Source organism: Anolis carolinensis, chromosome 2 (genome assembly GCF_035594765.1).
Source record: "Anolis carolinensis isolate JA03-04 chromosome 2, rAnoCar3.1.pri, whole genome shotgun sequence".
NCBI lineage: Eukaryota > Metazoa > Chordata > Lepidosauria > Squamata > Dactyloidae > Anolis > Anolis carolinensis.
In genome coordinates, this window is record NC_085842.1 from 75512407 (window position 1) to 75525177 (window position 12771).

General features: G+C 39.3%; 1 protein-coding gene across 7 annotated transcripts in view; it reads right to left on the reverse strand.

The window, feature by feature from the left end:
• The window catches only part of slc6a1 (solute carrier family 6 member 1), a 118975-nt gene that overhangs the window by 10606 nt on the left and 95598 nt on the right, over positions 1-12771 (reverse strand). For all 7 annotated transcript variants that reach the window (XM_062969994.1, XM_003217668.4, XM_062969995.1 and 4 more), the window contains 6 exons: positions 6748-6857; positions 6502-6634; positions 5194-5328; positions 4945-5048; positions 3202-3326; positions 317-429 (listed from right to left, as the gene is read on the reverse strand). In XM_062969994.1, coding sequence (XP_062826064.1) covers positions 317-429; positions 3202-3326; positions 4945-5048; positions 5194-5328; positions 6502-6634; positions 6748-6857 — 720 coding nt within the window. The remainder of the gene's footprint in view (positions 1-316; positions 430-3201; positions 3327-4944; positions 5049-5193; positions 5329-6501; positions 6635-6747; positions 6858-12771) is intronic.

Consider the following 12771-nt stretch of genomic DNA (forward strand, 5'->3'; position numbering starts at 1 on the left):
AAGTCGTGACTAGCTCACTGAACTGGCTGAGACTGAAAAAATGTTGAGGACTGCCAAGAGCTGTTTTTCCTCCTCCTCCTCTCTGGGAGGCAAGTGTACTTTTTCCTGTTTTAGGGCCTCCCAAAATACAAGATGGCATTAATTGCAAGACGCACCCAGTTTTTGAAACCACTAAAGAAGAAAAAAATTAATCATATAATTAGTGAGTTACTGTATATGATGAATCACTGACCTCTTGGTTTTGGTAAATGTGCTTTAAATAGCAGCAGCAGCAACAACAACAACAACAACAACAACAACAACACATCTATGTTACCTGACTGTCGATTCCAAGCATGAGCAACATGGAGAAGAAAAGTATTGCCCACAGTGGAGAAACAGGGAGTTGGGTCACAGCTTCTGGATAGGCTAAAAATGCAAGCCCAGGACCTGGTGATGGACAAAAAAGAATTCAAGAATTGTTGATGTTAAGAACAATGAAAGAGCTTATGGACTATTTTTGTTACTGATTTTTTAAATTATAATTTGTATATCGTATTTCAGAGTACAATAATATCAAAGGCGAAGAAGCTGGTAGTCAGGACTGAGAGCAGTATCTAGAAACATATAAACTAAAATCCAAGCCCATACCAAATTATATGATCTTCTTAATATTACAAATAATATAATAGTTTGAGAATTAGGTTCAACGAAGCAAAAGATGGAAAATGACATACAGGAAATTCAGAAAAAGAACTGTTCAAAATGAAAGCATTGCAGAATCCCATGACCTCATCAGACGGGGTAAATGTTGGTGATGTGGCAGCATGCACCGGTTCACCTTTGCTTTTGCCACGGAGCCTGCCGGTCCCATTCCATGACACACAGCTATTTCAGGTGGGGCTCCATGGTAAAACGGAAGTTGAGCTGGTGTTTAAATATAGAGGCAAGTTGTTATGGTTGAGCCTTATGGCTCCAATTCTGGGAGACGTGGTCGTAAGACTCCTCGAGAGTCAGACTCTCTTGAGGAGCGAGAGAGGAAACGGCTGCGGGACTTATTTGCAGAACCGACAGACGAAGATTCCTTTGAGGGTTTTACCGAGGGAATGGAGGAAGAGGTGGTTAGCTCAGAGGAGGATGACATGGAATGGACTCGTGTGAGGGAGGATTTGGGTGTTCCTGGTAATGATAGCATGGGAAGTGACTGGCGGGTTGCAGGATCAGACCCATGGACAAGTTGGAGGGATGGAACGGGATCCACAGCTGGGGATGCTGTGGGGCGTAGTCAAAGATGTTTTAGTTCTGATGAGGATGATGATGATGAGGCACCTGGAATTAGGGGAGCAGCTGATAGTGATGAGGAGTTGTAAACTGGCATAAAATGGGGTTTTGAATCCAGGGCTAATTGCGTTGGGCAAGGTAATCTGGACGAACGCTTGGGCTCTTGTTGGGAATTTCCTGAAGACGGGTGTGTTTCGTTTGCTGAATACGTAAGTTACCAAGGACATTGGGCATAGACGGCGGGAGGAACTGTGTGGGCTTTTGTTGTGCAACCTGTGTTTAATCTTATTAGCTTGGACCTCTGTCGTCTTCTTGACGGACATTATTTACCTACTCTGGATTGACGCTGGACTGACTGACTGACTGCGACCTTGGACTATCCTTTCTGTGGCTATCGGTGGAATTCGTGGAACCTTAGACGCCTGCACCTGGCTATCGACCTCGGACCGGATTGGGACCCCGCTGACCGCTGCAACCCTGATTGATGTGTTTGGACCCGGAGTTCGCCCGCTGCACGGAGGAGTAACAACTTAGTTACTCAACCACAGCTGCTGAGTAGCAGAGAGGAATCTGCTGCCAGTATTTATGTTTTATTGAGTCTTTGTTTACCAGCTTTTGTTTGTTTAAAGTGCCAGGCTGAAGTAAGCATTTTTGGTTTAACCCGGATTAAACTCCTGTTTAATCCGGTTAATCTTTTGAACCGTTTTTGAGTGACTTTTCATATTGAAGGCGAGTGTTTGCCTAGCCCTTTGTTTTTTACGAGCATTTTTTGGTTCTGTACCTTTAATAAACTGTGTTGAATCTTATCTGGTGGCGTTCTGTCTGTGACACAAGTGGAAAAGATCTTCTGCCATTTTGGTACTAATGGTGACCCATAATGCAACACTAGTGGCCTGAAAATATAAAATTTTCCTCTTTCCCATGAAAGTAGCTGAAATACTCCTCCATTTACATGAAAACACAAATGGCTCCATCCCATGAAAATATGTGTTATTGTGGTGTAGAACTTTGTCCTTGAACTAAAAAGTGTTGTCATGATGATGTGATAATAAGCAATTTTCATTCATCATTTTTTCCTTCTGGTTTACTACCCCTCCCTTCCTGTTTCCTCTTGCTTTATCTCTTTTGGATCTCTTGCCTCCCTTTATTGCTTTATTTGTATCTTTACTTTGGTGCTGTTTTTGTCATACTTCTCAGCATGCAATTCATCCAAAGAAGGGGAAGGTTTGAAAAGACTTTATGGTATAGCTTTACACTTTTTCTGATCATAGTATTTTTTGGAGAAAGCACCCTTACCCCCATAATTCCCCCATCTATTGGTTTTGTTTCTACACAGTAACACTGCTACAATTTGCACAATTTTTGTATGCCTACACTTATTCCATCCAGACCCTTTGCTTCCAGATCTCTTTAGTATAATATATGCTGATCTCTCTTTAGTGAGATCAGCAGGTAAACATGTATACTGGCATGAAAACATGTATTGGTAACTCACTTAAGCAAGTAAAAATAATCCTGTTTTCCTAGACAGCTCCTAGGAGAGAGTTTTCCACATATGTTTCCTATTACTCTCTCCATGTCAACTTTCAGACAACCTTTCTTTCCTTTTTCCATTAGCAAAGAAGTTTAGAAGGAAAAGAAGACAGTAGACAGAAACTGCAGGTCTTGGGGACAACAGAGTTAACATCAAAGTCAATTTCAAAGATTTTCTAAAGAAATTCGGGCCTACTGCTGCTGTTGTGAAACAAATCTGCTATAACTGTGAGAATAGTCAGTTCTTTGGCTTTCCCATTGAAAAGGATGGCTTCATTTCACTTTCAGGTGGCTGGACAGCAGGACAGCAAAATATTAGGCAAGAGTAACATTGTTCAGGAAATGTTTATGGCCCCAGCAACTATTTGCTGAGTCAAAATATACTGCAAGCATTAAAATGTACCGCACCTGATTTTGCAACTTCTTCGATAGGACGTTTGGTGACATAAGCCATAAATCCTACAATGGAGAATATCACAAAACCAGCAAACATACTCGTGCAAGAGTTTATGCAGCATACTATAATAGAATCCCTGAGAGAAGAGAGAGAGAGAGAAAAGGATAGTGACTGCATGAAATCAAGAGGTTTATCAATATTTTCACTGGCAGGGCAGTTTATTTAATGCATATAACATTACAGGCAATGATAACTGTTATGAATAACAACAGCAACAAATCAATATATTTAATCTGTAGTTAGTTCTTTGTCATTAGAAATACAAATTATTCCTCGGTCTGTCTCTTATTGCGTTTATTATATAAGATGCTACAGGGGAAAAGAGACTATTCCCACCACGTATTACAATGCTATGGGTGGATGAACAAGCTTCAGATTGCATTAACCTCTGTGCTGCAGTATATAGAGCTACCTTCTCTCCCTAGGCACTCTGAATTTGGAGAACCACCATGGAGCTTGCTCCTTTGACATTCCGAGTAGGGCTGTGCAGCTAATATCAAAGTGAATCACCATTACCCAAAAGTGCTCCTATTCTGGGTTCCCATTATGCTTCTAAGCCCTGCTTGCCCATGGTGCAAGCAGAGGTGACATATTTCACTTGGCATTGGTTGCATGAGCTGCAGCTCTGCTCTGGACCCAGGCCATGGCTAGAATGCAATTCATCCAAAGAAGGGGAAGGTTTGAGAAGACTTTATAATATAGATTTACTCTTTTTTCCCTCTCTGAAAACCTCCTCCTTCTGGTTGGCCAAATGCTGGGAAACTAAACTGGAATACTGTACTAATACAGAAATAGGAAAGGTAGAGGTGGGTGAGAGGAAGGGCAGACTGTGCAAAGCAGTGGAAGCCATAGGTCTCCATGTGTAGCTGTGAATCTATTCATGTTTTTCTTCCACTTCATAATACCCAATGAATTTTTAAGACTGTACTAACCTATGATATAGGATAGAAATCATTATTCCAACTAACTTCATTTTTTTTCTATTGAATGAAATGATGATTTCTATCTATATCATGCCTAGATAGGCTCTCTCCTTGAATAGTACAATTTTGAATCTCTTGTTAAACAATACAACTGTCACTCTGATTTTAATATGGAGAAGCCTTGATAGTGTCTTGTGCTCTATGTATAATTCGAGAGGATTCTTCCATTTTGGCTCTCTGCCTAGCAAATTATTATCACTTATTTTTTTACTTGTAGAAAGAGTGTTCCTCCACAAGAAATGGTAGGGCATAGTTCTCCATGTTTCTTACCACTGGCTAGGTCAGGGATCCTCAAACTTTTAAAGCAGAGGGCATTTCACAGTGCTGTAGACTGTTAGGGGGTTGAACTATAGTTTGAAAAAAACATAAACACATTTCTGTGCAAACTCCACATATTTTATTTGTAGTGCAAAAAACCATGAAAGAACAATACAATATTTAAAAAGAAGAACAATTTTAACTAACATGAACTTATCAGTATTTCAATGGGAAGTATGGCCCTGCTTTTGGCTAATGAGATAATCAAGTTAATTAAGATTGTTCTTGTGTGGCTTCACATAGTTTCAATCCTAAATCTAAAGTTTAGGGTGGGGCCAGGTAAATGGCCTTAGTTTAAGGACCCTTGGACTAGGCTGTTTAAGGCCAGTTATATCTGGAAGGCCACACAATTCCCATCCTTGTTTATACTGTGACAAATGTTTATTGTATTACCTGTAAACATTGTTGTTGAAAGGATTGTAACTTCCAAGAGCAATCAATGAACCAAGACCCAAACCATAGGAGAAAAAGATCTGTGTGGCAGCATCCAGCCAAACCTAATCATAAAGGATAGATACATTCCTGTAACCTTTTGATTTGTGGTTTCTAAAGATTTTCAAATGTGACAATATTGCTATCAATAAAAATTCATAAACATTACATAATAAAATTTTATGCAAGCTGCATAGCTTGAATGCTTACCTCGGAATCTGATAGCTTCTCAAATTTAGGAGTTATATAGAATAAAATGCCTTCTCTTGCTCCAGGCAATGTTACCCCACGGAAGAACAAGATAAGCAGCATGATATATGGATATGTGGCTGAGAAGTATACCACCTAATATAAAAAATAAGATGCTTAGTGTTTGAAACAAAGGCCATGCTTGATTTTCTTTGAGTCACTTTAGTATTGACTTAAGAAATACAGTAAGTAATAAATCAAATCTGCTGTTGTGAAGTCTGAAACACGATGGCATCCATATCTTCCTTCTTACATGTTAAGTGCACACCTTACAAATTCTCTGTTCAGTACCCTATATACTAATGTATAAGTCTTCAAATTTTAGTCAAAAAATCAACCTCAAAAATGGAGTCAACATATCTATGGCTCAGTGCTGAGTATACCATTCCCTTTTTTGAGTAGATGAAACCTTAGTCCAACCAGGGAGAACCTTTAAAAAAGTAGCAACTGCTTCTACTTTCTCCACTGCAACACCACTTCTGGCCTTTTTGAATGCCAGGGCAAGGAAATGGTAGTGGCAGCAGCCAGGAGTAGCTGGTCCTCTGAGGCAGCATTGCTGCTTTACGCTCTACATTTGCCTTATCCACGGGTCATATCAAATTCCATAATCTTGCCCCAACACTTGCCCTCAACTCATATTTGAGATCAACTTATACATAAGTACATAATAATATGTAATACTAAACTACATGCTCAGTTCTTGTCATCTTTATTTTCCCCCTCCCTTTTAATACCTACAATCCTAAGAATACTATCACCTTTTACTGCTCACTTAATTAAAGGTTTGATTTGCATTGTAAAAAAAGACAATGCAAACACATGCTAAGATCACTATAGTATAGCATAAATATCTGTATTATGCATCCTCTCAACGTAGCACAACTTATGGGGACTAATGGTCAATGCATATGGCACTTGCAACCCTTTTGCAGCTGCGATGTTCAAAGCAAGTACATAATGGCAATACATATTCACACATTACTTTGTATACTGTGTAACCATTTCAAATATGCAACTCTGCTTGCACCACTATTAGCTGGCTGCACATTATCCACAAAAACCGTTCCACATGTGTAGCACCACTTATATCCTGGATGTCAGCAACTTATTTAAATTTAATTATAAAGATATCCAAAGTATAAATAACAACTAAAAGTTGCTGTACCCAGTATATCCCTTTGGAAGATTAATTTATTTTAAATAAAGGCATTTTTAGAATACCGTGCTGATTCAGCATGCAATGTGTGGGTTTGTAAAATAAATTCTTACCTTTCCAGTCCATCCTACTCCTTTCCAGATGCAGAAATACACTAAAATCCAGGCAATTGCTAGAGTAATTGCTAATGGCCAGCGAATTTGTCCTGGTTTTTCCAGTCCATCTGTCATCTGGTGCATATTACGTCTGAAAACAAAGAGGGAATGTACAAAGTTACCTAATTTAACTGTTTAATTAAACAGATTAAGGAATTGAAAGTACATGTTCATAAGAATGAGAAAAAAATCTTTCTGGCTTACTCCCAGAATTCCAAAACAGCACTTGTCATGTTGGTAGTATTTGCTATACTGTAATTGGAGAAACAGTGGTCCGTGTTCCAGGGGTTATCACAGTGTCTCCATGGAAGATTCTAATTTAAAAGGTAGGGATGGGGGTGAGGGAAAGAAGAATAAAAACAATCAAAGTTTTAATAAGCCAGTATAACCTAAGGTATATTGGTTGTTCTTGAAATGACAACTGATGTAGAAATTAATTTTATTTTGTTTTTTCAATATATTTATTCTCCCTTAGGTATATGTCTGCCATGAGTTTGCTTTTTCAAGGAATATGGTTTTGCTGAGGAATGTCTGTTAAATAGTCTTTATTTTCTTTATACATTTATAGATCTAAAGAATATGGGTTTTTAATGGGCATAAAGGATGACTTCTGAGCTAATCTGTTCCCAGTATTTTGGAATTATCTTTTACCTCCAGAAAGCTATGTGGGCTTTGTTTCAGTTATATTCTTTTTATTGATAACTAGCTTGGGGACCCGGCAATGCCCGGGTTATTCATAGACGGCATTGAGTTGTTTCGGATATTTTGAATGGGCCCATTTGTGCAGATCTGTGGGTGATGGGGTTTTCAGTGGGAGACAATTTGGGTGAAGGTACTGCAAATCCCATAATCCTTTGTCCATCCTCGGCCAAACTGCTGCAGGGGGTAAAGTGTGTCATCTGGGATATGTGTGCTGAGTTTGGTTCAGTTCTGTCGTGTGTGGTAGTTGCAGTGATCTTGGGAAGTGAGTGAAGGTATTGTAAATCCCATCATCCATGGTCCGTTGTCCCCCAAACCACATCAAATGTAAAGTGGGTGAAAGGGAGTATGTGTGGCAAGTTTTGTCTTTATCAGTCATTGTTGTGGGTTGCTGTGGTCTCAGGAAGTGAGTGAAGGTACTGTAAATCCCATCATCCTTGGTCTGTTGACCTTCAAACTGCAGGAGGGTCATGTGGGGCATATGGGCCAAGCATGGTTATGAAGCGTCATTGGATAGAGTAACAATGGACAGCGGATGGGAAAACATTTGAAAGTACTGCAGATCCCATCATCCATGGTCCATCCTCCCCCACACCACACCAGGGTGTAAAGTGGGGCACATAGCATCAGTGTGCCAAAATTGGTGTAGTTGTTTCATTCATGCGCGTCTCAATGGTCTGTGGGAGGTGAATCAAGGGAAGGTACTGTAAATCCTATAATCCTTGGTCCATCCTCCTCCAATTGGCACCAGGATGTAAAGGGGGTCATGGGGGCTCTGTGTGTCAAATGTGGTCCAGATCCATCCCAGGTGGGCACCACAGTGGTCTGTGGGAGCTGAAGCATTTGAAACTACTGCAAATCCCATCATCCATTGTCCAGCCTGCACCAAATGGCATCAGGAGATAGAATGGGTCAAGGGGGTTATGTGTGCCAAGTTTAGTCCTAATCCGTCATTAGTTAGAGTAACAGTGGTCTGTCAGAGACAAAGTGTTTGAAAGTACTGCAAATCCCATAATCCTTGGTCCATCCTCCCCCAAACTGCTGCAGTGTGTGAAGTGTGTCATTTGGGATATGTGTGCCAAGTTTGGGTCTGTTCTGTGATTCGTGGCAGTTGCAGTGGACACTAGAAGTGGGTGAAGGTACTGGAAGTCCCATAATTCTTGGTCTGTCCTTCCCCAAACTGCCCCAGGACATAAAGGGAGTCATGGAAGTTCTGTGTGCCAAGTTTTGTCCAGTTCCGTGACTGGTGGGCATCGCAGTGGTCTGTGGAAGGCCAAGCAATTGAAAGTACTACAAATCCCATCCTCCATGGCCCATCATCCCCCAAATGGCACCAGGACATAAAATGGGTCATAGGGGTTATGTGTGCCAAGTTTGGGCCACGTCAGTGATTCCTGGTGGTCACAGTGGCCTGTGAAAGTGGTGGCCAATCAGAAAGCTGCCACATACTCGCAAACAAACATTGACTTTTATTATATACAGTAGAGTCTCACTTATCCAAGCCTCGCTTATCCAAGCCTCTGGATAATCCAAGCCATTTTTGTAGTCAATGTTTTCAATATATCGTGATATTTTGGTGCTAAATTTGTAAAGACAGTAATTACAACATAACATTACTGCGTATTGAACTGCTTTTACTGTCCAATTTGTTGTATAACATGATGTCTTGGTGCTTAATTTGTAAAATCATAACCTGATTTGATGTTTAATAGGCTTTTCCTTAATCCCTCCTTATTATCCAAGATATTCGCTTATCCAAGCTTCTGCCGGCCCGTTTAGCTTGGATAAGTGAGACTCTATTGTATATAGATATAGATTGTTATTCAGAAAAACACACCAAACCTACAATCAGACAGAAAAAGCAAGAATATAAACCATAAGACAAAAACAAAAGCAGCAAAGATACATTTTCTTAATATAATAAACACACTACTACATCCACTAGAGCCCCCCACCCAAACATTAATTACATATAAATCTATAGTACCTAATCTTAGAGCTTTACACTCTCTGCCTAGTGGTTTCATTGTTTAGATGTGTATACAACTGGAGTAAAGCAGTGCTAAATTCAATTACATAGGTCCTTTCCCCCAAAAAAGATGCACCTATATGGATTGTTGTTATTTGTCATGAAGTTGACCATGACTTATGATGATCTTATGAACAAGAGATCTTCAAGGTACCTTTTCATCGGCAGCCCTGCTCAGATATTGCAAGCTCAAGGGTGTGGTTTCTATGATTGACTAAATCTACCTGTAGTCTGGTCTCCTTTTCTTACTGACTTCCAGTTTATTGAGCATTATCTATTTTTCTAGTGACTCACACAGCCTCATGATGTATGATAGCTTCAGTTCAGTCATATTCACTTCTAGAAAGACATCTAATGATTTGAGACATTAGTCAATTGTTATTGTGTGACTACAAGTCATTTCTGACTTATGGCAATCCAAAGGTGACCCTATCATTGGCAGAATGTGTTCAGTTGGGACTTGCCTTTGCCTTCCTCTGAGGCAGAGAACATGACTAGCCCAAGCTCATCCAGTGGGTTTTCATGGTCGAACAAGGACTCCAACCCTGGTCTCCCGGTGTCTTAGTCCCAAACTCAAACCACTACATCACACTGGCTCTCTGTATTAGTCAATATTTTCTATTTAATGCTAGTCACTGAACAAAATAAAATACCCATTGATTTATATTTTCTATCAGGCTGGTAATTTGTGTACATGTCCTAAAAGTGACATAGGTTTGAGGGTACAGAGGAAAGACAACACTTCTGATTGAAATAATGTTGTATGCCAGTCCTTATTCTGGTTTTAGGAGTCAATATTATGGATATTCTGTTATTCTACATGCTACAATAATAGAAAACCTGAATAGTATAAATGGAATTTCTAGTAGTCAAGGAAACAATACAAGGTTCTGTAAAGTCCTTTTGTGTTGATACTCAGTTCTTATTCCCCAAAGGACTCAACAACACTTATGTCACATCCTTTTCTTCTGTTATCCTAGTACTTTCTGAAAATATACATACTGTATTTTAAAGTAAATCTCATGTCTTCTGATTATAATAACACAAATAAAATATATTTGAATTTCTGTGTAGGTGGAGGCTATATTGTTGTGTTCAGCAGTGTCTAGCAATGGCCCCAGGAGAAGAGGCATCAAATTCCAGCTCAGCCATAGACTCACCATGTAGCCTGCGCAAGTCATTAAACCTTAGGCTCAATTCCATATCTGTAAAAAGGGGACTATTCATGATAATTTCACAGGCTGTTTTGAAGAGAAATTGCAGATGACTGGAGACATTATTTATACCATTCACGTATAGTGTGAAAAGAATTAAATCTATTTGGTACCAATACACAAAACTAGCTCTGGCATCTATGAGTTATTTTACTGTTCTAGATGTTCTTTGCTTTCTTCCAGCTGGGTCATATAATTGTAATAGGTGCAATTAAATCAGCCATCACTGAATTCTTGCTCTGACACAGAGAAGCAGCAAAATCATCAATGCTCAGAGTAGACCACCTAGACCCATGGCTCATTCAGAGGGATTCTTGGAGGGCAAGGAAGTCTTGGACTTGCATCAGTTATGCTTTTTTAAAATGTTATACTTTTTTTTTTTTTAAAAGTGTATTTAATGGTGGTGTACAGATGCTGAGGCAGGGAGGAATCCTTTTTAATTATTATATATTTAACTATCCCACCATACAGTTACCACCAAAATGTAAAGATGTCTGGATGATGATTTTTTATATAACCGCTGCCACCACTTATGGAGATATCAGGCAGAGGATAATTTCTTCTTTTTAATCTTCTTATTTCTTTAGATGGTATCGTTGCTTAGTTTGAATATAGGTGTGACAGAGACTTAGATGGTTTAAAGAACAAAAACAAGTTTATTTCATGTACAAAGCTTGTGGTTGCAATAACTTCTTAAAGGCACTTAAATAACTGTTACAAATAGATGTTGAGGTGTTCTAACTTCCAAAATACTTTCTTCTCTCAGAACCCAACTATAAACCAATCACTTGGATCTACTGGGATTACTTCCCCTATTTCACAGCCTCTACAAATAACCCTAAACAAGTCACCCAACTTGCTTAGTCTGGCTCTACTAGAGGTCTGCCTCCCTGGTTTCCTTAATCCTGGAACCAGTCTATCTCCTGTGACTAAAAATCACAGACTGATATTTAAACTTCCCTGGTTTCCCTAAACCTGAAACCAGTCTGCCTCCTGTGACTCTCAGATCACAGACTGAGCTGGGTTTAAAACATTCCCTCCTTTTCTTTCCAAATGACGGTTGGCTCCGCCCCCGTTGCTATGGTAACCTGCCTCAGAATGCTGAGCTGGTTACCTTCCCCCATATATTGTCACTCTAATACTTACCCATTTTAAACTTAGCCAAACATGACTTCTAAAACAAATTCAAACAAACATGTCATCCATAAATCAAAACAAAACACACACTTCTTTACAGGTGGTAAAAGGGGTCACAAATTTAATCACAAAGATGTACTTGTGTGATCCTGCTGGAAGATTTGCATTATATCTAGAACAAATGTATAATAAAATAAATCCTAATAAGACATATGGGTAGAAGATGCTGAGTTTTCTCCTCTTCCTGGATCTTTTTACTAGAATACACCATATTAATAGGATGTTTTAAGAGGCTTGCAAGATGGGGATACTACCAGACAGTGTCAACATGCATGTGTTTTAAAAATGAAAATAAAAGGGTCTCAAAATTACAGAGTGCAACAGAGAAATGTGCAGGTGATTTTTCTGTTCTTTTGGTAAGTAGCAGCAGCAAATAAGTATTTCAGCAAACGGTTGCACCATTATGTAACACAGAGACATTACCATTTTTTCAGAAAAGAAAGATAATCTAACCCAAAAATGTAATTCACAAAATGACATGGGTATCAACAGAATTTTTCTGGTTCTTTCCAGTTTCATTATAAGGATTATCTGAACAAATGCAGGTGAGACATACAATATAATGATAATGATGGTAATTTATAACCCGCCTCTCCTATGGGCTCAAAGCAGGGTACAACATGGTTAAAACAGCGAGATGAAACAAAACACTATTAAATACATACAACAAATACATACAGGTAAAATGCAGATTAAAATTCACTGATAAAATGCAGGTAAAGTTAAAATTGATGTGGAAAGGCCTGCTGGAAGAGATAGGTTAAGTTGTGCCTTAAATTCTGATTGCTGGTTGAGCTGTCAAATCTCTTCTAGCAGGTCATTCCATAGTCGTTGGACAGGTGATGAAAAAGTCCTCTGGGTGATGGTCACCAGTTGGCTTCTGGCTGGATGGAGTAGACATCCCTCCAGAAGACTTAGGTTTCTAGGGTGGATTATACAGGAGAAGGTGATCCTGTAGGTAACCTGGACCCAAACCATGTAGGGCTTTAAAGATCAAAACCAACACTTAGTACTTTGCCCATAAACTAATTGGGAGAGTGACTGTAGTATAGATGTAATATGCTCACTCCTAGATGTTCCCAATCCCAT